Source organism: Mus pahari, chromosome 1, assembly GCF_900095145.1.
Source record: "Mus pahari chromosome 1, PAHARI_EIJ_v1.1, whole genome shotgun sequence".
Classification (NCBI taxonomy): domain Eukaryota; kingdom Metazoa; phylum Chordata; class Mammalia; order Rodentia; family Muridae; genus Mus; species Mus pahari.
This window is the reverse complement of record NC_034590.1, coordinates 18,463,313-18,491,257: the sequence shown is the minus strand read 5'-3', so window position 1 is coordinate 18,491,257 and position 27,945 is coordinate 18,463,313. Positions and strand designations below refer to the sequence as shown.

The following is a 27,945-nucleotide window of genomic DNA, read 5'->3' as shown; positions in this document are numbered from 1 at the left end:
TTGCCAGGCTTGGTGACGCCTTAATCCCAGCATTCAGGAGGCAAAGGCAAGCTAATCTATTTCTGTGAATCAGAGGCTAGCTTGGTCTACACAGTGGTTACAGGATAGCCAGGGCCACACACAGATCTTGTCTCAAACACACAGATAGACAAAGCAAGACAGGTAGACAGAGCACACGGTCCTAGCCCATCTCTCCTGACTTGACATTAGGGCTCTAACTCATTTTTGAACTAGGATGCCAAGATCCGGCCCACTATACTAGCATGATTCCCTCTCCAACCTGGGCAGACCTGCCTCTCAATCATGTCACCACTTGCCAGGCAGCAATCCAATCCCATGATGAGGAAGGAAAACCCTACTGTAGGGTTTTCCTGTGACACCTTTCACCCAGTGTCCTGTCACCCCTATATACCACCCTGCTTAAACCCACCCCTTGCTTTGGCTCTCTTCCACTAAATTCACTCCATGTAAATTCTGATCCCTAAGTGTAGAGGATGAGGGACCCAAGCCAACAGCCTAGCCACTGAGAAGCTAAGGGACAGGCAGCCACAGGAGGGAGGGAGGGAGGAGACAAGGACAAGACCTAAGTATAACTAAGGCGGAGAGCAGCACAGGGAGATGCCTGAGAGAACACAGACACAGGAAGAAACCAGAGCAGCAGTCCTAGTAGGTCACTGCAAGGAAGACTGGACAAAGACAAGCAGTCAGGCAGGTGAAGAACAACTGGCCAGGCCCAGGGGGTGAGGGTGTGTGCATGCATGACCATATAGACAGTATTGGTGTGCCGGTCCGGAAGCTGGGCAGTAACGGAGAAATGAGTGAATGGGGCCAGGCCAGTGTGGGCATGCGGGCAGACAGGTAGTGGCTAGCGGTGACTCAGGAGTTTCAGCAGATCAGTTCCGAGTTTCTTCCCAACCCCTGGTCTGGCCCTGTGATAGCTTTCAGACCCTGCAGGAACATGGTTACCAGAACTGCCTGGTCCCAAGCCATCAGTGACTCCTCATGGAACAGAGAAGGGTGCGCTGGACGGGAGGCAGGCAACCTCCACTGTTGCGTGGGCGCCTTGCCCCAGGGCCATGAGGAAGGGACAGGGACTTCCATGCAGTGTCTACTGGCACCTCCCTCACACCTCCCCAAATACACACAGGCCCCATTTTCCTCCAAAAGTTGTTTTTGTCTTTTTTTTAAATAATGTGAAAATGTCACGCGAAGGTTTGAATCAGAGGCCCCCTCCAGGGGCCAGGCTTTGGGGAAGGGGAGACGCAAGATGGGGGGGCCCAGGTTCCTGAAGCCAGTGGCCCTCATGGGGCTAGGAGAGACCTCTGCTGTGCCAGGGGCTCTGGGCCCAAAAGAGTTCAGTTCAGTTCCAAGAAGTGTGGCTGTCCAGCGATGGGGCTTCCTGCCTCATGTGGCTCCAAGGGGATCGGGGGGATCAGGGGGATCAGGGGACTCATCTGGGGGGCTGGGTGGAGGGCCTGGGCCTCCTGTTTGGCACATGGTGGAGGAGAGGGAGGGCCCAGCCTCAGGCACCTCCCCAGAGGCTGTGTCAGTGTCAGGGGCAATGGCTCCATCGTCCACACAAGATTCTGCTCGCAAACCCTCTTCTTGGGATGCAAAGGGGCCGGGTCTTTGGGGAGTCAGTTCTCCACGGGGCCTGAGAAGAGAGAGTAGAGAAAGGATGGGAATCGGGAGGCAGGCTTATGGTTTCCAACTCAAGGCAAAGGCCCCGTAAGCGGCACCACCCCCTCCTCCCTGTCTTCATCCAGCCCTGTGCCCCAGGCACACTGCCCTCAGATGTTCCAGATTCTACTGCAGGGGCTTTGCACCTGCTGGTCCTAGTGTCTGAAATGCTCTTCCCAAGTGGTTCAGGCCCCCTCTGTTGAGGCCTTCCACAACCATTCTGGGTCACCTGTCACCCTCGGACATCCCGGGTCATCACTTGCTTCCGCTCTTTGTTCTCAGGTATCCCTTGCTGGTACTGAGTATTTATTAAGTATACCAGTTATTGTGGAAGAGCCCGGTGACTGACTGCACCTTTACTGCATAGGCCGAATATGGGGCCTGTGCCTAGGTCTGTGTCACACAGGACCTTCACCAACAAAGGTTGCAGGACCATCCCCAGCCTCCAGACATCACAGCCTGATTCATCCTCTGGACCTAGAGGACCAAGGCCCGTGGGGTGAGGGGTCCGCCCTCCCCTGTTTACATTTCAGTGCTGGCAGCCCAGGCCTGGCCACACAGAGGCACCGGAGCCCACTGCCCTTCTTGAGTGGAAAATGCAGCCCACTCCTTTTCAAAGTACACAGGATGAGTCCCTCACCCTGGTGTGAAATGGAGGGCATGAGAGTGCCCAGGGGGCACCCACTGTGGTCTGGGGAGATAGGCATGTTTAACAGTTTCCCCACCCATGCCCAGCGGGAGTATCTGTGAGAATAGGCAAGGATTTGGGACTTCATCCCACTGGGCCCTCCGTCTCCACTCCTGGTGACTAAGCGTGAGGTCACCCTGACAGCAGCCTTGATCCTGACTCACTATCTAGCTGATGTCCCCACACCCTAGACCCACCCTGCCCTGTGCTCCCAGGGGTCCTGAGATGGAGGTGTCAGGAAGTAACATTTGAGGTTAGATGGGGATGTGTCTACCAATCCTGTGTCTGCCCCTGCCTTGCCACTCCTCTCTCCCTGTGCCCCGTTCACCAGCCTTTCCAGCTTAGCCTCTCCTTAGGCACCCAGCCTCTTTTTTTGCTTCCATTCCCAGGCCCCAGGCTTTTCCCTGCTTCAGGCCTTCATGGATCCCTAGGACCCCGTGGGCAAAGCTCTCTGAAACCTGTTATTATTTATTTATTAATTATTACTATTAGTAGTATTATATATTTTGGTTTTTTCAAGACAGAGTTTCTCTGTGTAGCCCTGGCTGTCCTGGAACTTGCTCTGTAGGCCAGGCTGTCCTCGAACTCAAAGATCTACCTGCCTCTGCCTTCCAAGTGCTGGGATTAAAGGCGCTCATGATGCCCGGCCCCCAAGCCCTTTATAACTTGTCCCATTTACTCCCTGCAGCCCAACTCTGAACCCTGAGGAGCACCAGGCCTGTCTTTTGTTCTTGAACTAGCTCAACTCTTCTGCCTCCAGCCGTTGTGCAAGTTGTCCACAGTCCTGGTTCAGTAACGCCATCACACAAGCTCCCGGCTGCATGCCCACGGGTGGTGTGTAGGGGGGAACTATGCCATTTATACCCTCATAACACTCAGGATCAGGATCCACTCTCATTCCATTCTACAGATAAGGATGCTAAGGCAGAAAGGGACACCGACTGGCCAACATCACACAACTGAAAAAAGGCAGGGTTAATTCTGGAACTCAGGGCTGGTGAGATGGCTCAGCGGGTAAGAGCACCTGACTGCTCTTCCGAAGGTCCTGAGTTCAAATCCCAGCAACCACATGGTGTCTCACAACCATCTGTAATGAGATCTGACTCCCTCTTCTGGAGTGTCTGAAGATAGCTACAGTGTACTTACATATAATAAAGCTTTAAAAAAAAAAAAAATTCTGGAACTCAGAGGATCCGGGGAACATACAGATGTTTCTAACAGCTCCTTCCCCACATCCTGGGCGCTCAACATGGTGGCCAGCAGGGGGCAGGAGAGAACTGAATTTTCATCTGCACAAGGACCCAGTAGATGCTTACCACGAGAGGGCAGCACTCAGGGCCAGCAGCCGGGCCGGAATTACGGATGGCTCTATGCTCCTTTCTAAGAAGTACCTCAGTTCTTTCCGTAAAAACTGGGACTAAAATCCACTGCAAGGATCGCAGTGAAAATTGAGCGAGTAGCAATGTGGCAGGTCACTGTGAGCTCGCTGCTACTATAGTGACTCCTGTCTCTGGGTGTCTGCCATATCCCCTGGCTTTAAGCGCCCTTGGAGAGGGTATGGAGATCCAGCCAGGTATCCGAGCTCGGAAATGGGAAAGATGGGCAAGCGAGTGTGTACGTAAGGATCCTTGAAGAAGCACCTGAGGGTCAGAGACGGGTGTAACTGTCCAAGGCTGTGAATGGGAGCCAACTGGCCTTAGCTGGGAGATGCCAATGTGACCGAGTGGGTGAATGGAAGAGAGAGAAGCAAGGTAAGGGACGGCAGGTTGGGGAGGGGTGGGACAGGGTCCTGCTGGAAGCACTGTACCTGCGGGCCGGGCGTCGGGAGCCCGGGCGGGAGGCCCCGGGGTCTCCAGTGCAGGTGAGACGGAGAAGCGGGAGAAGCACAGGGGGGGCCCTGGCGGGGGGAGGAGGGGGAAATCCTCCGCCCACTCGAAACTGCCGCCTAGGGAGAAAGTGAACTAGACTTACACACCAGCTTCGCAGACCAGCCCAAGGCCGCCTTTAGCCCTACCCTCCAGCAAGGCTCCATCCCTTCTCCTACTTCAGATACCTTTCCGCCCCCACCCGCCTCAGCCGCCCTTGCCTTCCTGAGCTCCTCCCAGCCTACAAGAGTGGATGGGTTCCTAGATTAAATCCTCCTCTTCCAGGTCGCCCTTAGCCCTGCCCTTCCCACAGGACACACCCATTGCATAATAAGGCCCCGCCCTCCATTCCCAAGCCCCGCCCTCCCGCAGCTCAAATTTTGGGTTCCACCCCTCACCAAAGCCGCTGTCGTTGTTGGGAAACCCATCTCCTGGGGTGGTGGGGTGGGGAGGCGTCGGGGGCGCTGGGGGCGTTGATGGCTCCGTGTCCCCCTCGGGGTTGCCCTGGACGCTCAACTCGTTGGTTGGAGTCTCCTGTGAAAACAAGAGAAAGGAATAGGAGACGTATTGTCACACCCCAACCAAGGCATCTCAAAAAATTAAATTAAACCCAACGATATTGCTGGGGCTTTTGGTACCCCATTTTGTAATTGCTGTGTATTGTGTGGAGAAGTTAATGGAACCTTCATCTGCCTTCGAAAGTTCCTACAAGCTCTCATCTCACCCTGGTCTTTGTTCCTTACCTGACTATAAAGCCCCACCCAGCTCAGGAATTCCTAAATTCAGCTAGCGCTTAACCCAAGATGCTGTTCTAAACCCCGCAGCACCACCTCCAAGCTCTTGGCTGCGGAGATCCAAACCTCCGTCGTGGAGCTAACAGCCTCTCCGGTAGCCTCCCAACCTCTTAACTCCAGCCATGCACCAAGGGACAATTATCCCAGTCCCACTCAAACTCTCAAAGTCCCACCTTGAGTCGGGCAAGGTGGGGACCCTCTTAATTCCAGCGCTCAGGAGACAGGGACAGGTGGGTCTCTTAAGTTTGAGACCAGCCTGGTGTACAAAGTGAGTTCCAGGACAGTTAGGGTTACACAGAGAAACCCAAGATGCACACGGATATCTGAGTTCTAGGTCACCCTTCTCTACAAAGTTCCAGGATAGCCAGAGCTATACAAAGAAATCCTGTCTCAAACAAACAAACAAACAAAATTGAAAAGTCCCATTTGGGCTGGGCAGTGGAAGCACACACCTTTAATCCCAGCACTTGGGAGGCAGAGGCAGGTGGATTTCTGAGTTCGAGGCCAGCCTGATCTACAGAGTGAGTTCCAGGGCAGCTAGGGCTACACAGAGAAACCCTGTCTCGTAAAACAAAACAAAACAAAAGTCCCATTTTGGAATCCTTTGGTCTCGTGACTCTGAACCCTGCACCTGACCCTGTTTTCAACTATCTCACACCCTGGCCTCAAACAGTCTCACCCCAGGTTTACCTACGAGGCTCAGGCAATAAAACCCTCTTTTTTTCCGGTTCAGGCAATAAACCTTTATATATAAAGATATATGTATATCTATCTATCTATCTATATATATGCATTTCTTTTTTTTAAGATTTACTTATTTATTATATGTAAGTACACTGTAGCTNTCTTCAGACACTCCAGAAGAGGGCGTCAGATCTGGTTATGAGCCACCATGTGGTTGCTGGGATTTGAACTCCGGACCTTCGGAAGAACAGTCGGGTGCTCTTACCCACTGAGCCATCTCACCAGTTCCCCCCCCCCCTTTTTTTTTTAAAAACATGGAGATTTCAGGACTGGATTACTTTGGTAAGTTTATTTATTTGTTTGTTTGAGACAGGGTTTCGGTATGAAGCACTAGCTGCCCTGAACTATTCAGATTACATTAATTATAGATTGTCTCCACTCTGCCTCCTGAGAGCAAAGCTGATCTAGGCGACCAAGCCAAACTCACTCCATATATTAAAGCTCCACGTGATGGATCCGCCCCACTGAAAGCCCAGCCCGGAGAGGCTAAGGTGTAGTCCCTTTCCTGACTACCAGAGTTTGCTGCCCAGCACCCACATCAAACACCTCCCTCCGGGCTCCACCCACTGTCGGGACCACACAAAGCTCTCGAAGCTTATTGGGGAACACCCCCACCCAAGAATACACATAGACACATATTAAATGAGAGTCAACTCCACAAGATTGTTGTCGATAAAACCAGGCCCCAAAGCACTAGGTTCCGCCCTCAGCAGACGCAGGCTCCGCAACCATTCTCTTGAGTAGTCTCTATTTTTATTCCTAGCCTGTCTAGGCTTCTACCTGACAGCCTTCTAGACCAACACTCCTCAGGTCTCTCCTTGATTTCCAGGCCCTTTCGTATCACAAACCCCTATCCCATTCGTGGTCCTACTCCTGCTAAGCCCGTTCACCCCGGTCCAGTGCCCCCACTGCCCCAGGCCCCGCCCACTTGCTTCCACCTCCTTCCAGGCTCCACCCACTGAGCCGGCTACCCCGGGCAATTGAAGGTGTAAATCCCTCTGGGCCCGCCCCATTCACCTGGACCACCGGGAGACCCACCTCCCTGCAGTCCGGGTGCTACCTGCCCTAAGTGTAGCCCCCTCACCTGGTCGAAGAGGTAGACGGTCACGTCCCCGTGGAAGGAGACCATCTTGCGCTTCCTCTCCAGCTCGCTGTCCTCTGGCTCGTCGGCCGCGCGTGGAGACTTGAGCAGCCCCCGTAGCGGGCGGGCCGTGTCCCCGTCGGCGCTGCTCACCACGACGGGCACTGGGGCTTCCCGTGTCCTCCCGGGACCCCGAGAGCCCGCTGCCTCCTCGTCCTCCTCGTCCTCGTCCTCGTCCTCCCCGTCCTCCTCCGCTGGCCCCGGCGCCCCCGCCCCGCCGGCCTCCCCGCCAGCTGCCCCTGCGTCCGCGCCCTCCCAAGGTGGCCGCCGCGGGCCCGGGCCCGGGAACGGCGTGAGCGTGAGCGGTGGGAGCGCCAGCGAGAGCCGGGAGAGTTTGGCTGCAAGGGGAGAAGACAGGTGAGCTCCAGCTCCGCACACCGAGTCGGGCTCTGCCCACGGCTGTATGCTGGGGGGCTCCTGAGAGCCTTTCTGTGCGCACAGTGGGAGAGACCCCTCCCCATTGCAATGCATGATCTCAGCACCCAGAGCAACAAGCTTCTTCCACAGCACGCCCCCCCGCCCCCCGCTGTCCTCTCCATTCTGAGCCCCTGGCCGCATCCAGGATTCCCTATTTTTGCCCCCTAACTCAACATTTGTATATGCCATTCCCTCTGCCTGGAACTGAGTCCCTCACGTTCTCCAGCTCGGAGGAGCCCCAGATATGAGCCACCTCTAAGGGCCAATCGCACGCTCTGGCCACACACCTTCTGCCCAGGGCAGCAGCAGTTCAGCCCTGGTCAGTGTGCCTGGCCTCGGAACACAACCGCCCTCACGCAGCTTTAGGTCTTGTGCACACACGTGCTCACCATCCCCGGGGCTAATAAACCAGTGTTCCCTGCAGAAGGGGCGTTTCCTAGCCACTTTCTCTGTCCCCAAAGGCCACTTTCCTTCCAGTCCCACCCCACTGTTTCACTGTGTCCCTCAACAAGCACAGCCACCTCTCTGGGCCACTGTTCCTCCCGGGCAAATGAAATGGGCCACTCCTTCCTCCATCACATAAGTAAACCACCGCAGGCAATACCGAGAATGGCAGACAGGAGGGGACAAAGAAGGACGGCATAGGTGAGATGCACCATCTAGTGCCCACCTCCACCCTCCCCTGCCATCCACTCACTCCTAGTTCCATCCCTCACTGCTGCTCAGGAGGTGGTGGGATTAGGAGCCCTGCAGGCCCCGTGCTGTGACAGGATTCTCACAACAGGATGCAGTGATAGTCTAGTAACAGGAAGGCTTCCCCCAGGAGGGAAAGTTTGTGTGGGATTTTAAAGGATGAATGGCAGCTCCCTGGGTGGGAAACCTAAGCCATCCGATCCTCTTTTTAGCCAGTAGTCCTAAGCCAACCCAGACTCTCTGAAGCATTTGAGTTCTCCCAATGGTGTCACGTGACCCCCGTGTCTTTCTACACACCTGGGTGAGGTGCCACTGCAGGACAGAAAGGGGCAGTGACTGAGAAACTCAGGAGGCCACCACCTCACACCGTGGGACTCACCTTTCTGCTCGTAGCCTCTCAGTGGCGTCTCATTCTGTGCTACACTATACTTGCCTACTAGAGGGGGCCAGGGCAAGGCCTGAGGCCCCCTGGGGCCCAGCCATGGACAACCCAAGGCCTGACACATTGGAGAGACCCCTTAGTTTGTTGCTTCCTTTAAATTTTTTTAAATTAAAAATTTGTTATTTATTCATTTATTGGGGGGGGGGGCAGTTTCTCTGTGTAGCCCTGGATGTCCTGGAACTCACTCAGAGATCCGCCTGCCTCTGCCTCCGATGCTGGGATCAAAGGAGTGCGTTACTAAGTCCAGCCTTTTAATTAAAAACTTTAAAATTTTGTTCATTTATGACTGTGTGCATGTATTTATGTATGTGTATAGGCACACATGTACCACAGCATGTATGTAGTGGTCAGGTAACAACAGGACTCAGTTCTCTCCTTCCTCCATGTAGGCCCTGGGTATCAAACTCAGAGGGTGTCAGGTTACAAATGCCTTCACCAGCTGGGCCATCTTGCCTGCCTTCAAAAACGCATGTGTGCATGTGTGTGTGCGTGCGTGTGCACATGTGCGTGTGTAGGACAGAGGACAACCTCTCGTATCCTCCACACCATCCACCTCTTTCAAGAAAGGGTGACTCGTGCTTGGTCTTGAGTAGCTGGGCGGTGGGCTTCAGGGACCCTCCTGTCTCCACGCCCAGGCACTGCGGTTACGAGCTCATCACCACTCCTGGCTCTGTGTGCCTTTAGTTAGGATCAGGTAGGTCCTCACCTTTGCAAGGCAAATGTTTTCCCTACTGAACCATCTCCCCCGCCCTTCTGTTCCCTCTGGGACTGGGTCTCACTACGCATCTTATCTTTGTTGGCCTGGAACTGGATAATGTAGCCCAGGCTGGCCTTCCAAGTCATGGCTACCTTTTTGCTTCAATCTCCCAAGTGCTGTCTTAGAGACCATGTGGCACACTTGGTTACTCTCCGCTTCTTAGAGCCCTCACATGGCCCTGATCGGCAGCACCGGACCTCTCTGAGCGGGCTACAACCATCCAAACATCCGGAACACGGTTAAAAAACAAAACCGAAAACAGCCAATGCAACCAACAGCCTTCCTGGGCCTTCCTGGCTGTCCCTAGGCATGGGGCTTCCCCTGCCTGTTTTCCTAGCCCTCCCCATTTCTGGGTCCCTTCTAATTCCTGACTTGGAGACCCCCTCTACATAAGCTTAAATAACATAGATGGTCTCCATTTTTATCCCAGATCTCAATGGTAACAATTTGTCAAGGCCTGCCCCTCACAGCCACCTAACCAGGCAGGGGCCCTTCCCTGTCATCCATTCTCAGCAGGTGGAAGACACTGAGGCCCAGAGCAGTAAAGAGCTTTTCTAAGGACTGCAGATGGGTGCAGAGCCAAGGCCCCGGGTACAGTGAGTGACCCCCGGGTACAGTGCGTGACCTCCGGGTACAGTGAGTGACCCCTGGGTCATCTATCCTGCTTTCCTTCCCAACCTCCTCACCTTTGATCTGCTCGCTGTTCCCCTGAGGCGGTCCCAGGTCCAAGAACAAGCGTGGCATCTCGGGGCCCTTCCTCTCCGGCTTGAGGGGGTCCTCGTCTACGCTGGGGGCCATGTCTCCGCCGAGCCTGTTGTCTGGGACCCCTGGCTCTTCCTCTTGGGCCGCCTCCGGCCTGGCTTTCAGGGGCACTGGCTCCGGCCTCTTCTGTTGGGCCCCCAGTGGCTGTGGCGGAGGTGGCAGTGGTCTCAAGTTGTCTACCCATCCGGCCTTTGCGTCCACGGCGCTTGCGGGGCCGCCGGCGGGGGCCGTCCCCACGCCCCCCGGGGCTCGGCCCCCACTCCCGAGGTCCAGCTTCCCAGCCCCGGGGGCTCTCGGTGCCCCCCCACTCTCGTGGACTCTCCACTCGGTCCCGGGGTCCGGGTTCCCGCTCTTGGGGGCTGGGCCAAGCTGGCCAGGGGCCATCTCCAAGCCGTTCTGGGGCAAGGCTGCCTCGCAGGACGCAGGGGCTCGATCCAGCAGGGTCTCGGGAGCTAGACCCCCAGTCTCGGGCGTCTTCTCCCAGGGCCCTGGGACTCTCCGAGGTCCAATCTCTGGAGGCCTCTCCGTGTTCCTGGGCAGCCTCAGGACCCCATTCTCTGCCACCTTCTCCTCGCTCTTTGGGGACATTAGAACCCCATTCGCCAGCACCTTCTCCCCGGCCTCTGGGGACATCGGCTCCCCATTCACCAGGGCTCTCTCTCCTCTCTCCGGAGATTCCAGGCCATTCTCCGCCACCTTCTCCTTCACGTCCGGGACTCCTGGCTTCCCGTTCTCCAACACTGTCACCCCGTTCACTGGAAGGCTCCTGCTGGGGACTTTCTTCCTGACCAGGGATGTCAGGTCCCTGCTCGGGCCTGGGCCCTTCTCTCTGTTCGCGGGGCTTCTCCCCGCCTTCCTGGGTCCTGTCTCCCCGGGTGTCGACCCCTTGTCCCCTAGGAGGTTCTTTGTCACATCCTCCCGTAGGGACATCAGCAGCTGCTCGGTGCTCACCTGAACTACAAAGGTTGGCTTCTCCTGGGACCCTGGGAGTGGGAGGGGACCCGGGTCTGGGGGTGGCCGGGGCGCTCCTGGGTCGGGTGGCTCGGGGGGAGCCCGTGGCCGAGGGACCCCTTCCTCCTCGGCCGCCCCCCCACCTGGGAAGGCTCCCTCGGGGGAAAAAGGGGTCTCGGTCTCGTAGCCGCTGTCCCCCGGCTTGGGGCCCGGAGACGATAGGCCGGAGCCTGGACTGGCCAGGGCCGACGGGGGGTCGGGGGACGCGGCCGGTTCCGCGGAGGCCCGGGGAGGGGGCGGTGGAGGGGGGGGAGCGGGAGGTGGCCCCCGCCCGGGGTACTGGGGCGCTGCGGCCCCCATAAGGGGGTCCAGAAACTCGAGAGGGGCTGAGGTAGGGGGGACCAGAGGCAGGTCGGCCAGGGAGCCCCGCTCTGCACGCAAGGAAGAGTCGTCCTCTGGGGGGTGGGGACAACCAAGGGCAGGGTGGCCCCCCCAGCCGGCCACAGCGTCCCCCCGCTCCAATGGCAGGCAGGAGCAGGGACCCTCGCGGCTGCACAAGGGACAGGGGAGGGGTCCCCGGCGGCTGGGTCCCCTTCCAAGGCTGCTGCTGTCCTCGCCTGGGGAACTCTCTTCCTCCTCCTCTTCGGCCCAGGGTGCGGTACCCTGTTCCCCAAGCACCTCGGCAGGATCTCCTGCCAGGGTCTCTCCTGCGCCCCGGCCCTCGGGGTCCCAGCCGCTCAGCAGGAAACCACCTGATCCCGAGGACTGGGCCGGGAAGGGTCGGGGCGCAGGGAAGAGGGGGGAAGCCCAGGTCTCGGACACCAGCTGAGGGACCTCGGAGGGAGTCTGGGGGGCCTGGGGACCGGGTACTCCTGGGTCCAGCGGGTCCCAGTCGTTGGGGAAGAGGGGCTCTGGTGGAGAACCGTGCTCCTCCAGGCGGATATAGTACTCACTGCTCACCGAAGGACTGCGTGCGCTGATGACCGGCAGCACGCTAGGGGTGGACAGAGCCTCATAGAAGGGATTGGATGGATTGGTGTGGGGCGCAGGAGGCGCAGAAGCGGGCTGCCAGGGAGGTGCACCCCCACCCCGGCCTGCCCCACGGCGGGCCTTCTCCCACAGGCACTCGAGGTTGAGGCCACGGCTGCTCTCAGTGACTGTGAGTACATCATCAGGGTCAGCTCCGGGGAAGCCATCCAGAAGGGGGAACTGGGAGGATAGGGTCCCAGGGCGCGGCGCACTATGCGAGGGGGGCCAGGGCCAGGGGAAGGGCCCATCTCGGGGAGGGGGTGGTGGAGGAGGGGGCCTGGGGGGCCGCTCAGACAGCAGGTAAGTGAGCTGCAGCTGGAGATCAGAGGCAGAGGGGCGCTGGGCTGGAGGCCGCCAGCAAGACTGCAGGATGTCATACCTGGGGACAAATGTGGGGATAATGAGGAGGAAAGAACTCCAGAGAAGAGGGACAGAGGCCCAAAGAATGAGAGAACCAAAGACCAAGACCCCGAGGCAGAGGGAGTCAGAGATCCAGAGAAAAATCAGAGGGGGCGGGGTTGGCCTCAAGGAGGAGAGGGGGTGAAGCAGACGTGCCACTCCCCTGCCTCAGTTTGCCCGTTTCAGGCATCAGGTGATGGGGGAAGATGGCTTTACAGATGCTCAGTGGCTGGGATAGGAAGTTTGGGAGTTAGGTGCCTCACCAATAGTCAGCATAGGGCAGCTTGAGCCTGGGCCGGGCCAGCTTGACGTGCTGCTGGCGGACAACAAAGGCCAGGACCTCCTCGTCCGATAGGTGACGATAGGGCTGTGCCCCGAACTCGAATAGCTCCCAGAGTGTCACCCCCAGGGACCTGTGTGGGAGGTCAGAAGTCAGAGGTCAGAGGGATGTGGAGCCCCATCCCCCCAGGCACCAACCGTGGCCTCACCAAACGTTACTCTCCCGGCTTTGATCCACGAGCACGAAGCTGCCGTGCAGCTCGCCCAGCAGCTCGGGCGCTGCCCAGCGCAGCGGCACCCATAGGCGCTCGGGTGTCAGGTAGTAGTCTTCCTAGGGGTGGGCGGGGTCAGCAGGTCAGCAGGTGACACACACCGATCCACATGCATAGACACATGCACACGCACTGCCCACCTTGTAGTTGCTGTGCGCCAGCCCATAGTCTCCAATACGCACAGTCAGGTCTGAAGTTAGCAGGCAGTTGCGCAGCGCCAGATCGCTGCGGAGTAGGGATGGGGGAGGCGGAGTGAGAAGAAAGCCCCGCCCACAGTGCGATGTCTCTCCTTTCACTACTCTGCACATCTTCTGCAGGATAGGTACCTCCTCTCCTGACTCCTTCCTCCACCCCCACCTGCCATGTTCCTCCTCCTCTTCTGGGTCCTTCCTCTCCTGACCCCTCATCTTCCTCTGGCCTCTCCTGTCCCGGCTCCTTTTCCCCTGAATCCCGCTTTCCTCCCTTCTGTCCTCACTCCTCCACGTTCTTTACTGACACCCCAGTCTTCCCTCCCTCTTCCTCTGCTAGCACTGCCCTCCTCTCTCCGGTCTCTTCCCTCCCCAGACTCCCTCCTCGCTTTCCCTCCTGACTCCTCCTCCTCTTCTGACTCCTCCCTCTCTCTCTCTCTTTTTTTTTTAAAGATTTATTTATTGTTATATGTAAGAACACTGTAGCTGTCTTCAGATCTCATTACAGATGGCTGTAAGCCACCATGTGGTTGCTGGGATTTGAACTCTGGACCTTCAGAAGATGACTGCTCTTAACCACTGAGCCATCTCTCCAGCCCCCCCTCCCTCTCCTCTTTCCCTCCTGACTCCTCTTCCTCTTCTGACTCCTCCTCCTCTCTTTCCCTCCTGACTCCTCCTCCTCTTCTGACTCCTCCTCCTCGCCCCCTCCTCCCAGGGTCTCACAGTGTAGCCTTAGCTGTCCTGTAATCCGCTATGTAGACCAGGCTGGCCTCAACCCTGCCAGGATTTTCCTGCCTCGGCCTTCTGATTATAGGTTAGAGCCACCACCCCGGGTTTCCTCTTCTCTCAGCTCTCCTCCTTTCCTGCAATCTCGCTCTCCCTTCCTGCTCCCCGCCCCGCCCTGCCCCCGTCCTGACTCCCCTTCCTTCCCTTCAGACCTTCGGGGTGCCTGCCACTTTAGAGTCAGTCCTTGCTTGCTCAGTTCTTCCCCGTGTCCCCTGCTGTGGGTGCACCTAGCTCACCTGTGCACATAGTTGTGGGAGTGCAGGTGCGCCAGTCCTCGGGCAATCTCTAGGCCCATCCTCTGCAGTGTCCGAAGATCTCGAGGGGGAAGTTCAGGGGACATGCCTTCAGGTGGCCGCTGGGCCCGAAGGTATCGCTTCAGGTCCCCCTGGGAAAGAAACAAGGGCAGTTCAGCACAATTTGAACCGGGCACAACGCACCCCCTGCCCCACACTAGGCAGCCAGCGCCTCCAAGCCTCAGTCTCCCCCGATGCTTCACTTGCTACTTAGCACAGCCTGGGTATGTAGCTCGGTTGGGTCAGATGCCAACCACGCATGCACGACGCCCAGGATTCAACCCCCAGCCCCAAAAATATAAAGGAAAAAAAAAAGAGATGCTAAGACAGACAGACAGGTGACTACTGGAATCTGAGACCCCAGAGTCCCCGATGCCAGAACTGACTTCCAGCTCCCAGTAGCCCCCTCCCCTTCCCAGCCCCCTCACCAGCTGGCAGAACTCCATGATCAACAGGAAGGGCAAGGTCTCCACACAGACGCCCAGGCACTGGAGGACATTGGGATGCTGCAGGCTCCTTTTAAGGGACAGGAAATGAGCAGGCTGTCTCTATCATAGAGAACCTGGCCTTGCCAAACCTTTTCCTAGATGTGTAGACCTGCCATGGGTACCACACCTCCCCTTCTGATTATCCCTGACCTCTCGCCGACATGTTTGCAGCTCTCCATAGCTCCCCAAGGGCCCCATGAGACACTCACTGGCATTCTAGTTACTCACTGGTCAGACTCCACGTTTCTCAGGCTCTGCCCTGGGCCTTCATACTTACAGCCCTGCTCCATGGGGACACTCCTCTCCCGCTCCCACTAACTCTAGGTCTCCCTACATAGTCCTGGCTGTCCTGAACCTAACTATGTAGACCAGGCTAGCCCCAAAGACCTCTGCCTGCCTCTGCATCCCAAGTGCTGGGGTTAAAGGTGTGCGTCACCACGCCTATCTGGCCTTCACTGTTGTTTTCCTTATTTTTTAATCTTTTAGAATTATGTCTAGATAGGTGTATTTATGTGTGGGTGTGTGCATGTGAGTGCAGGTGCCCATGAAGGCCAGAAGAGGGCGTCAGATCCTCTGGAGCCAGAGTAGTAGGCACCTGGGAGCCATCTGACTTATAAGGTACCCGGAACTAAACTCAGGTACTCTCAAAGAGCCATACACATTCTTAACCACTGCGCCACCTCTCCAGCCCATTTTTGTCTCTGACACAGCTTAGGGCACAGCTGCAATCCGACTTACTTGCACCCAAAGCCTTCCCAAGTCTCCCAGGGAAGTCACCCCGCCTCCTTTGCTTACTTCCTCCGACGGATGGGGGCAGTGACTCCCACGTAAGGCTGTGGAGAGTCCGCTGGGAGAGGGGCTGTTCATGGTGAGGACAGACTCTGCTAGTCTATGTATTTAAGGGAGGGTTTCACTCTGCAGCTCAGGCTGCCTGGGAACGCACAATCCTCCTGCCTTGGCCTTCAGACTGCTGAGATAAATGGAAAGTGTGCACCACCAGGCCAGCTGCTAGCGCTACTTTTTTTTTTTTTTTTTTTTAATGGTTTTTTGAGACAGGGTTTCTCTGTATAGCCCTGGCTGTCCTGGAACTCACTCTGTAGACCAGGCTGGCCTCGAACTCAGAAATCCGCCTGCCTCTGCCTCTGCCTCCCGAGTGCTGGGATTAAAGGCGTGTGCCACCACGCCCGGCTGGTTTTTTATTTCAACGCTTAGACATATGCTTGACTAGACTTCCCTGCTCTATCCCAGCTGTGCCTGAGGGATGCTGGTCACTGCCCAACCCCTACTCTCCAATCTCCCTTCCTGTAACCAGATTCCCACAGTGCTTCTCAGACTTTCAAAATCGCCCCTATAGACCCTTCCCTTCCTCATGCCCCGTCTCTTTCTGATACTCCAAGCTGAGTGGGTCTGGCAAAGGTGAGTTCTTTCTCTAATACTGCCTATAGATGTCAAGGGTTACAACCATAGCTTGACTGGGTCCTCAGCCCTTCCCCTCCTAGGAGGAGACTGCTGACATCCCACTTTAGGGATGTCATCCCACATGTGGAAAGTGCCTGTCATGTGCTGGAACCTGAGAAATGACAGGAAGTAGCGACCAAGGACAATGGGGACAGAGAAAGCCTGGGATTCACCACAACTCAGTGAAGCAGAACGAAGAGCGGGGTGATCCAGAAAGAAACAGGCTCAGAGCGGTGAAGCAACTTGCCTAGTGCCACACAGCTGGGGTTTAAGGTCAAGGTCTATGTCTGCATCAGCAGACAGCTGCTGAGGGCAGGAAGGACACTGAGCATCCGGTCAGCCTGTGCTGTCCCAAGAGATTTCTGACATGGGTCAGCTAAGCTACGAAGCACCGGAAACATGGCAAGTGTCCCTCAGGAAATGAATATTTAAAGTCATTGGTTTGTAGCCTAGGTTGGCCTCAAATTCCTAGAGATCCCCCAGCCTCAGCCTCCTACAAGCTCTGCTTGCAGACATGGACCACTCACTACACCTGGTGGCCTGGACTGCCTTCATTTTATTTGGCTAAAATTTAAGTAGTCTTCGGTCTGGAGAAAGACAGACAATAAGTAAATAGTAAGGCAAAATAAGACTCCAGTGTGCGCGTGCGCACACACACACACCCCTTTTAAGACAGGGCTTCCTTCTGTAGCCCAGGCTGGTCTCAAACTTACAATCCTCCTGCCTCAGCACTCTGAGGACAGATGAAGGTAAAACTTACCATGCCTGTGGAAGGCCCTCCTAACCTGGGCCTGGGACAAGGGCAGGCCTCTCTGAGCTAAGACTAAAGGGAACATGAACCTCCCCCAGTTCAGCATTAGAGAGACCAGGTAAGATGTGGGAGAAGCAGTAACGAAGGCATTAGGGCAGGAAGGCAACTGCGGTGTGTGTGGGAGCTAGGGGGTAGGGGTAGGAAACTGAGGTCAGAGGGACAGAGGCAAGAAGATTATAGTGTTAGACCATGCAGGGCCTGTGGGCTATCGGGACCTGAGGCAGAGCCCTGGGAGCACTGAGGAACCATTGGAACAATGCTGAGCCAGCCTCTAAAGTTTGTGTCTCCATGGAGGGGCCACACGCACTTCCTATGATTGGAGGAAGCCCACTACCTTCAAGTACAATGATGTATGATAAGAGTGCACACCTACGCAGGGGGCTGGCAGGTCTTTCCTCACAGTGGGGAAGGCAGGTGGGGCAGACTCAGGGATCGCTTGCTCTTAACTGCTGCTGGGATGCAGATACCAGGGTCCGAATCCTGGAACCGCTTCCCAACGTCTCTAGCTTTCTCTAGGGAAGTCCCGAGACGCCAGGAGGGCGATCCCAGCACCAGAGTCACGCAGCCAGGATGAAATCCGAGACTGGAAGCCTGGTTTAACACCACACTGGGTTCTCTCTACTAATCACGTCCTCCACCGGGTATTCTGTCTTTAGAACCCCTGCCCACGGACATACCTGTAGGGCTGAGCCTCGGAGATGAATTTGCGCTGCTCCAGGGGCCCTGCACTAGCCCGGAGTTCCTTCACCACCACCTGGGCTGGCGAGTAGTCTGAGAAAACCTCCCCGAGGATCACCTGATCAAGGAGCGCTAGGATCAATGCTGACCTGCGTCCAGCCCGTCCCCGGGGCAGCTCCATACACCCCAAACTCCCAACCACTTCCAGGCCTTCCCTTCATGTCCCACCTCCCTGGTCCCCTACCAGACACGGAGTGAGAGACTCACAGGCCCAGAATCCGATGCACGCGGGACGGATGGAAGGATGGACAGACTGACGGACGCGTGGAGAGCCGGGTGGCGAGGCGGAGTGGTCAATGGAGTGAGGAGGGAGGCGCTGACCGACAGATGTGGGGGTAGGTGGGTGGGAGTGGGTGAGAGGGGGAGGGGCAGGCTGCGGGGCATGGGGCTGGGGAGGCCAAGAGCAGATGACAAATGGGGGTAGACACAGAACAGGAGCACATGCCAAAGATGTATGGATAACCCCTCTGTCTCCCACTCAGGCCCCTCACCTTCCCAAACCAGCCGCTGCCAATCTCCTGCAGGTAGCTGAGGTGCTGGCGGCTCAGGCCCAGGGGGGTGCTGATGTCTGAGGAGGGGGCGGGAGGGGAGGCCCTGAGTTCTCCTATCAAGGATGCCCCACACCACCACCGTGGGAGGGGTCTGAGGTCAGAGTAGAAAACAGTCTCTTTGTATTGGCTGTCTCCAACATTCCATGGCAGGGTCCAGCCTCCTCATTGGCTGCCCATGAGATCCAGAGCCCAATCAGCCCTTCCCTTTGGCAACCCTAGCTCCAAGACTGGTTAGGCCGCTTCTAGGCTGGCTCCCAGGTTAAGATCTAGGCTGATGGCACCAGAGCCATTCTGCCGGCTTCTCTCCATCTGGGGTTTTCTACAAGATGGTGTGTGTGGCTTCCCAGTAAGTTACTTCCACGAATCTAGGGCTCTGCCCTCTGCCCTCTACCCTCCCTGAGCCACGAAAGGAAGCCCTCAGTGTGGGGATCGCAGGATCCCGGAGTGGAAGGAGCAGTACCTGAGTGTGGAGGTTGCGGGGCAGGCATTGGCAGTGAGACCTCTGCCAGCGGCAGAATATAGACATCAGGCAGCGACTGTGAGGAGGAGGTCTCCTCCGCAGGGGGGGTGTACTCCCCAGAGCAGTCCTCCCCTTCCGGGTTCTCAAACTCCTGGGGTACGAGAGGTGAAGAATGGGAGCATCGGGAGGAGGGTGATGAGATGCCGCCATCCTGCCCTAACTGCCTCCCTTCGGTCCACAGACCCGTCCCTCAGATCCCAGCCCCATTTCCCCTAGTGTGCGTATCCCTAAGCCGTAGGTCTTGGGAGTGCTCTGGGACCTCCAGTCTCTTTGCTGCCTGGGGTCTTTCTCCCAGGTTAGTCCTAGGGCACCTCACCTTGAAACGAACATCACCCCGTTTGCAACACAGACAGGTAAGGAGGAGAAAGATGAAGGCCAGCAGACCCGAACAGGAAATGAGGACCACAGCGTAGGGCGGAGCCAAAGGGGCCCGGCTCAGAGCGAATCCATCTGTGGGCATAAGGCTAGACTGGGGTCTGGGCTTCAAGACACTGGCTACCGGACTCATGCCCCTCCCATCCTAGGCTAGTCTTGGACTACAACCCCCATGATGCTCCGAATCCAGGGGCCCCTTGGCAGGGGAGCCAGGTGGTCTAATGTATTGTGGGAGTTGTAGTTTAAGGCCTTCCCAGGTGGTTGGGGGTGGGGTCCCTCCTACCGTTCCAAGCTGGGACCCACCCCCCCACCCCAAACGCATCCCGTAACCCGGATACATTCCAGTGACAAGCAATAGTGAGGCCTGGAGCTCTGAGAATTTACAATACGCTACCATAGACAGCTTCATGACCACCATTCCCCCAATTGCAGGCTGTTGGAAGATATTTGCCCCGAGCTGAACGCACTGCCCACCCCACGCCTGAGGGTGACTGGAAACTGTTTCTTTTAAAGACACTGGGAATACAGACTTGTTCTCTTGCCTCAGTCTCAGGCCTGAGGGAGGGGTCTCTGCAGAGCCTCAGCTGTGTTCCCCTTAAAAATAGGGTCTCTCTCTTTCCCAAAGGCCGCGGCCTTCCGTCTCCCCGCGCACCCGTGTGCACTCGCGTGCACATGAGCTCACATGCACGCTCACAAGCACGCACTCGGCCCGCAGCCCACTCCCCACCCGCCCTGGCTGGTCTCCCTGGCCCTGCAGACCCGTTGGTCTCCGGGGACTGCGCACAGGTGCCGGGCGGACCCGGTGGGGGTGGGGCGCGGGCCGCGGACGGCTGGACACACTCACCGGGGTGCGCTGGGGACGCCAGGCAGCCGGAGGCGGAGACGGCCGCCAGGAGGATGAGTGCGCCGGGTGCAGGCATCTTGTCCAGGATGGAAGGGAGGTGGAGGAATCGGCGGCTGGGGAGGAGGGGGGGCGGGCCCTCAGCCCCCAGCCATGGGGACCCGCTCAACCCTGGCCTCCCCCAGCCCAGGAGAGGGGCGGGAGATGCAGGACAGGGGGAGGGAGGGGTTGCTTACTGGTTCAGATACCCCCCTCCCCCTCCTCGAAAGGACAGACGGATGAAGGGATGGAGAGGCGGACGGAGGAGAGGAGCTGGGGAGCCCGGGTTGCTGGGGTAGGAGGGAGGGGAAGATGGAGGGGGGGGAGAACGAGGGCCCCGCCCCCGAGGACAATCGGGATTGGGGGAGCAGAGAGCCTGTCAGAAGAAGGGTGGGAGGAGGAAGGAGGGAGCGTTGTCATGGCAACTGGTTCCCGGTCGCATTGGCTGCCAGGCGGGAGGGGAGAATAGGGAAGGGAGGGGGAGGAGGGACAGACAGAGACCAACAGACCCTTGGAGGGGGGCAGGGTCCACAGTGCGTGGCCCTGACACCACTGTGACACAACACTGGTGCCCACACGTGTGCTACATGCTAAGATGCAGATATCAAGCCCACGCAGCCCACACACAGCTGACACATGTCACAGGAACCTTCACAAGCGCCTCTCATACAAAGGTGGACAGCCATCAGCAAACGGAGACACAGACACGTCACACACAAAGACACAGGGACAGACCACACTGAGAATGCATAGGCAGTTCAGACTCTGGTTGGCACAGATTCACCCAGCCACACAGGAATACCCAGCATCACATGAACGCACACGCACACATACAACACAGAGCTCCAAACATAGGGAGGTATCACAAAGATCCATTCAGACCCTTTGGGACATGAGGAGGCATGCTGTCATAAACTGATATTCCACACAGGCAACAAAGAACACACAGAAATCACTAACTCAAACACGTAAAGACAGTTGCATGCACACAGACACAGGCTGGTCAGTCACGTATGTGAGCATACAGAAACAACACATGCATGTATGCAGGCACGGGGTATGCACATTGCTCACCTTCAGGGACAAATACATATCACATACATGCCACACAGTTCATACATGCAAAGTCACATAGCTTATGCAAAAACACAAATACAGAACAGGGATACAAACATGCCCTGTGCACGCGTATTACACACAAAGGCACACCACCTACTTAAATAGACAGCACAAATGGACACACTCTTTAGACGTGATTACAAGGATTCCTTATCCACTGCAGCCTCACACCACAGACACCAACACACATGGGCACAAAAGATGCATAAGCGTAGTTTATTTCATGTATTTATTCTTGGCAGGATTTACTCTGCGCCAGGCGTTTCCCAAGATTTATAGTATTACCTTCCAATCATTACAACAGCCCTCAAGACAGCTTCTTTTTTCATGCCCAATGTATAGGTAAGGAAACTGAGGCACAGAGAGGGGCAGTCACCTGCCCCATGCACAGAACAGGGGATTGGCAGAGGTAAGGCTGGAACCTGGCCGTCAGGGACACCGACACATCAGACAAGACACACACACACACACACACACACACACACACATCACGTGCCAGGTTGCAGTCTCGGGGTCCCACCCTACGCGGCTGCACACAGAGCTGCAGACACACCCGGAAGCGCGGACTGCCGCCCTCGGCGAGGATGCCTCCATGGTCCAGGAATACCTGCGACTCGTCCCCTCAGTGAGGCTGGACCAGAGCTGCGCGCGCAGCACGGCTCACTGGGGGGCACTGGGAGGAGGGGAAGCCCCGCGGGGGGCTCACTGGAGAAACTGAGGCAGGATCGTCGTGGAATGAAGGATCAGAAAGGTACAGGGGATGGGATTGGAGTGACCGGGGAGTGAACACGCAAAGCGGACCCCCTGACTGAAGAACCAGAACCTGGAGAAAGAGAAGCTTACAGGGAGTCGTGGGCCCGCGCAGAGTCTTCTGGGAAATGCAGTCCTTGTTGGTCCAGCGAGGAGGCTTAGGTTGTCTGTTGCGCCACCTGCGGGGGTTTTAGCCTGAAGGTGACTGGCGGGGCACTGGCTACCAGCAATGAGGTCGGGAAGATTGCCGCCGCCGTTTGTTCATAAATCCACTCAACACATGTTTAAGTATTTGAGTGGGATTGGTTCAGCTGTGTGCCCGAAGTCAGGACTGCTGGAAGAAGCCGGCTGTGATGTCCAGCTCCTCAGTCACCACCGAAGTTTTGTGTGGATTTGCTTTGTCGAGACAGGGGTCTCACTGTACCCAAGCGCTACTGGAACTTACTCTAGCTCTGGACGTCCATGAACAATCTTCTGGCTTCAGGTTCTTGAGTGCTTGGATTACAGGTGTGGTCCAAGCCACATTTTTAAAATGATTAGTTAATAATAATATGCATAAGTATTATATTATTGATATATTGTTGTCTTTGTTTATTATTATTATTATTATTATTATTATTATTATTATTATTATTATTATTTATCAGGATGGAGTAAGGTAGAGCCCGCAGAGTGCACCTCCTGAAGAGAACATCTTAAGGATTTTCTTGAGGCTATGTTCAGTATCCAAACCCTAGGACCAGGAAACTTCTTTGCTCCAGTACATGTGTGCCTGCCCAGAGCTCTGACATGGGCATCTAGATCACACCTGTGGGCTGTTTAACTGTGTAGTTAGGACATACTTTGTTCCCAGTTTTACAATAAAACTTTGTCAGAGAATGTGGTCCACCTGCTTTTGGATCCAGAATGCTGGGATTAAAGGCATGAAACAACACATTCAGCAACTCGGGCTCTCTGTGAGAACAATTGCTCTTTTTTTTTTTTTTTTTAAATTTTAAAGATTTATTTATTTATTATATTTAAGTACACTGTAGCTGTCTTCAGACACTCCAGAAGAGGGCGTCAAATCTTGTTACGGATGGTTGTGAGCCACCATGTGGTTGCTGGGATTTGAACTCTGGACCTTCGGAAGAGCAGTCGGGTGCTCTTACCTGCTGAGCCATCTCACCAGCCCCGAGAACAATTGCTCTTAACCACTGAGCCATCTCTCCAGCCCAGCCCATAGGTTCACCTTTTAAGCTAGTCTCAAACTCTCAACAAGCTTTTGATGCCTCAGCTTCCAATGTCCCAGGGTTGCAAGTGTCAACTGCTACAATGGAGTCGCTACAGCAATGGCCAGGCACCAGCATCCCCATCTTAAAAGGTCCCAGAGAGATAACCCTCAGCCGTCATACAAGCTTTAAGGACTCTCCAAGGAAGAGGGATCGAGTGTGGAAACAACTCAGGGCAGGTGTCTCTGGGAAGGAGACTGTAAGGCACAGATGGGGGAAGGGAGGAAAGAGGCAACTGGAAAGTGGGTCAGAGGGCGCAACCCTGTGGGCAGACTTGGCACATCCTGAGGTCAGTGGGATGCTGTGTAGCCAAACTGCAGGGGAGTAGGAAGTGAGTGGTGTCACAGGGCACAGTGGATGCAAGGCATGTGGGTTGATTCTCAGCCTCCTGGCAGCGGATGGAGGATGCTGAGCTGTGCTGTGGAGAAGCTGACTCGGTGGGACCTCAGCCTGAGGTGAACCAGGCAACTGCAGTGAGAATCAGGGCTCAGGGAAGGGAGACAGCAGCTCCACTGACTGTGGTTGGCTGGGCGGAAGGAAGGGTTTGAAGATTGACAAGAGGAATGGGACAGTAGCGCCCCCACCTGATGCTGGGGCCTGCGAAGCATCCTTTGGGAACAGCGTGGCAGTTACTCAAAGTGCTAAACACAGGCACCATGAGACCCAGCTAGTCCACATAAAAACGTGTCCTTGCGAGCCATGGTAACACACACTTGGAGTCCTCGAACTCAAGAGACAGACGCCGGGGGGCCAGGAGTTCAAGGCCAGCCTAAGCTACCGGAAGACTTGCTCTGTGCTTGTTTTCAGTTTTGTTTTGTTTCCGTTTGGGGATACAAATCTCACTATGGGGCCCTGCCCTGCCTACAGGTGTGCTCCACACAAAACCTTCTGTTTGTTTTGCTAAAACAAACAAACAAACAAACAAACAGAAACAAAACTTAAAATCCCAAGCCCCATTCACAAATGTCAGGCCAGGGACCTGTCAGCAGATGGGTGGACAGACAAGACGACCTGGTCATTATTCAGCCATGGAAAAACAACAGAGCCCTAACCCCTGCTTACATGTGAGTAGGCCTTGTAGCTTGTACAAGGAGGGGAAGTCCCCAGCACAACAGCCCCCACAGAACCCTCCTTTCTCTGTCACCATCTGACACACTAAATCTTTCGCTCCTTCAGCTTGGTTCTGGCATTTTTATCTACCTCTAGTTTCCCATTTTATTCCTGGTGCCTAATAGACAGTCTGGCATACAGTGAGTGTTCAATAAATGTCTGCTAAAGCAAGGAACTTGTCATCGTTTGCTGTGGGGGATTTGTTGCCCTATCAAGGCCACAACCCTCCTGTCGCTTCATGACTTGGTATCTCTGACTGTTCATTCTAAGGAAGAGGAAGAGCAGAGGGTCTGGGGACACGAGGCATGGGCTATATTGGGTCGGGGTCCTTTCGGGAGGGGCTTTTAGTGAGGGTGACACTTGGGCTGCTGGGACGGGGTGACGCTGGGGCACGGTAAGAAGGATGGTCTGGCTCATAACTCCAAGAAGTGAGGAACACCCGCTGTCCCTAAACCGCAAAGTGCAGTGGGGTAGTCACCAGAGAAGACTGCTCAGATGTGGGTTTAAGTCAATAGGAAGGTCTTTATTAGCCCACTGGTGACCACACTGGGTGTTCAGGATCCCAGTATAGCTCCAAGCCTTTTTCAGGGTGAGCTTTTAAGAACAGAAACCATGTCCTGGGCTGACATACCTCAGTTAACAAGTGCAGTTTGTCAGAAGCAAAACTACAGAAGTCAAAAAGCAGGGTTTAGAGACTTGATTCTGTTTCGGTTCTTGCAGATGGTGTTGTCCTCATGCTGAGTTTTACAGCCTGGATGATACTTCCATCATGGAGTCAGTCATGCTAAGGCTTAGCGCCTCAATACAACAGGGCCCACGACATGGCCCCAGAGTCTCAGAAGTATCTGTGAATCCTTAAAGTCAGTCTGTCCTCCCAGCTCCCAATCTACCTAAGGCTCTCTCGTCTCACAAAACCCCGAAGACCTCCTTCCACCCACAGTACACTAGACCCCTTCATATTTCTTTTGTGTGTGTGTGTGTGTGATCTATTTATTTATTTTATATAAGTATGCTGTTGCTGTCTTCAGACACACCAGAAGAGGACACCAGTTTCCATTACAGATGGTTGTGAGCCACCATGTGGTTGCTAGGAATTGAACTCAGGACCTCTGGAAGAGCAGTCAGTGCTCTTAACCTCTGAGCCATCTCTGCAGCCCCAGTCTTCCTATTTTAATGCCCCACATCTGGTCTTCTCCCTCGCAAGCCCACTCTAGTCACTCCCCTTTTCTGAACACTCTGATCCAATGGCGAGTTGCCCCAGTGACGATTGCACTCTCCATGACTGGTGGCCATTTCAGACAGATCTATGCGGCTCCTGGTGGCACTACAACAGCCTCTGCTGGCATCTGAGATGGCAGCCCTACCCCTCCCTTCTGCTGCCCTCTGCTCTTTCTCTTCACTGGGTTCAGCTCCCCTGACTTCACTCCGGGAAATGAGTTATCTATATTGTGTCCAGCTCCCGGGTCTCAGGAATGGTCCGGTCACTTTGGGGCTGCAAAGTCACCTTATAAAATCTGAGGAACTCTGCGTGCAAGAGAAGAGGTGTCTCATGATCCCAGAATGTGTCTCAGACCATCAATAACTCACTCGTTCACTCATTCACCGTGCACTTACGATGACGTCAGGTTTTGCATATGTATAAATAAGCCTTGTAATGATTAGGTCAGGGGAGTCAGCATATCCTCCCACCTCGGACACTCCACTCCGCTCTGTGGTGACAACACTCTTTCCTGTTGCTTTGAAAGCTACTGTGTGAGATTCTGACGACAGTCACCCCATCATACACAGTGCACCCAAACCTGCTCCTCCTGTTGGCTCCCGCTGCTCACACCCACCCCAGCCGGAGCAGCCCGAGCAGCCACTGTCAATCCTCCTCTTCAGAGCGAGCGCGTCTGTGAGGTCATGCTTGCCTCTATACTTGGCTTGTCCCACGAAACAAGGATGGCCTCTGGGCTGTACCACCTTGCTGTAGATGACAGCATTTCCTGTTGTGTCTCAGGGCTGAATAGTGCTCTGTGGCACCTGTCCTTCATGGTTTCTGGATCTGTTCGTCTCCCTCCGCCCCCGCAGGGTGCCTAGGCGGTTCCAGTGGATGTTTCTGGAAAGCAGAGCCGCTCAGGGGTTTCCAACGCTCCCACCTCCTTCCAGCACACTGGGTTCACAGCCTGTGGCTCTGGATTCAGGAGCCAAGGTCTGGTCACCTGACTTTTGTCTCACTGGAGAGAGGGTGTCTGTGTAGAACTGCCCCCAGGTCCGAGGGCCAGGCCTGCCCTCCCTTACTCAGGTACTCCCTGTCAGTCACTCACTTCTTGTCTTCTTATTTTTTCAGTGGTGGGACTGGAACCCAGGACCTTTCCTCCTCGCCCCCTACTGGTGGATTACGGGCAATAGCTCTAATACCAAGCCATGTTTCCCCACCATTTTTTTTTCCTTTTTTTTTTTTTTTTCTTTTTTTTTTTTTTTTTTTTTTTTTTTTTTTTTTTTTTTTTTTTTTTTTGTTTCTTCTTTTTTTTTTTGTTTCCCCACCATTTTTAAGTCTTTCTTTTGAGAGACCATCTCTCCTGTCCCGGGCTGACCGATCCTCCTGCCTCTGGCTCCCAGTTTGTGTATTTTGGTAGTAATGACACAGTGGTGAACGAACATGAATCTGAACTGCTGAGAGCACTCACTTAGAACATACCTTTTTAGAACAGAGCCCGGTGAGATATGCTCTAGAGTGGCGGTTTAAAAAGATTAAAAGTGACCAGAGCGGTGGAGCACACCTGTAATTCCAGCATTCAGGAGGTAGAGCAGGAGGATCAGGAGTTCGAGATCATCCTCAACTATTTAAGACTTTTCCCAAAGTTTCAATCCCAGTAGGATCCCCCCCATCCCCCAGGGGACCCAGAGGTGACAGGGATAGTTATATCCACTAAGCAGACTGCAGATCCCAGGGCATGGTGAAGTAGGTCCTGTCGTGGCTATGGCACTGGACAGTACTCGGTACTCAGTCCTGGGTACTTAGTGGCTACCCCACAGTCACAGACCAATGCAGGCCAAAGGCTGGTATTGGTCATATGACCAACACTAGTGATGGTTTGTTTGTTCTGCAATCTGTTGCTGTAACAACTGAAGCCTGAGGTGTTTCCAGCCCCATCCTTGCTGTTCCAGTTATTAGAAGTCTTACTTAGCACCACCCCCATTTTGAAACAGCAGTTGGGATGTAACCCTATGTTACATGTTTAATATTAATGAAGAAATTCAGACATGGTGAAGACATTTACCTTGTGTATGTTTTTTTGTTTTGTTTTGTTTTTAAAGATTTATTTTTATTATTTGTAAATTAAATATCTGTGTGGCTTTGTGTGCATGCACACATGACTGCAGTGCCCAATGAAATCAGAAGAAGGCATCGGATCCCCCCAAAACTGAACTTTCGGGGGACTATGAGCTGCTTGGTGTGGGTGCTGGGAACTGAACTTGGGTCCTCTGTAACACAAGTGCGTGTTCTTAGCCTCTGAGCCATCTCTCCACCCTTGTGTGTATTCTAATAGCCTTGTTTCCTAAGGTTTACTTTGTAATTCTACAAGTAATTTTTATGTATTTAAGTTCTGTAGTGATGAGAATGGACTCCGGGATTCAGGCTGTTGGGAGGTGCTCCATCACTGAGCCATGCCCTTGCCCCTCACTGGGGATTCTAAGGCAGATGCCCCAC

General features: G+C 55.1%; 1 protein-coding gene across 2 annotated transcripts; it reads right to left on the bottom strand.

The window, feature by feature from the left end:
- Positions 1-1,153: 1,153 nt before the first annotated feature.
- On the bottom strand, positions 1,154-21,781 carry Lmtk3 (lemur tyrosine kinase 3). Of its 2 annotated transcripts, none has more exons than XM_021190982.2 (16): positions 21,674-21,781; positions 19,966-20,078; positions 19,063-19,196; positions 18,687-18,837; positions 18,167-18,243; positions 17,615-17,733; positions 14,609-14,696; positions 14,124-14,272; positions 13,054-13,138; positions 12,851-12,972; positions 12,626-12,775; positions 9,908-12,342; positions 6,856-7,250; positions 4,632-4,767; positions 4,176-4,313; positions 1,154-1,654 (listed from the first exon to the last, which is right to left on the bottom strand). In XM_021190982.2, the coding sequence occupies exons 1-16, from the start codon at positions 21,712-21,714 to the stop codon at positions 1,638-1,640; spliced, it is 4,350 nt and encodes a 1,449-aa protein (XP_021046641.1). In that variant the 5' UTR covers positions 21,715-21,781; the 3' UTR covers positions 1,154-1,637. The 2 variants fall into 2 exon arrangements, with proteins under 2 accessions (XP_021046641.1, XP_029394554.1); XM_029538694.1 differs by lacking the exon at positions 21,674-21,781 and adding an exon at positions 20,199-20,335 and having other exon boundaries at positions 1,179-1,654.
- Positions 21,782-27,945: the final 6,164 nt, after the last annotated feature.

Bases quoted from the DNA above. Each gene is read 5' to 3' on its own strand.
- Lmtk3 (XM_021190982.2), bottom strand. From the start codon at position 21,714: ATGGAGGCATCCTCGCCGAGGGCGGCAGTCCGCGCTTCCGG. The intron at 14,273-14,608 runs GTGAGGGGGCTG...TTTCTTTCCCAG, and splicing joins TCATGGAGTTCTGCCAGCTG to GGGGACCTGAAGCGATACCT. The intron at 12,343-12,625 runs GTGAGGCACCTA...ATTTGTCCCCAG, and splicing joins CTGCCCTATGCTGACTATTG to GTATGACATCCTGCAGTCTT.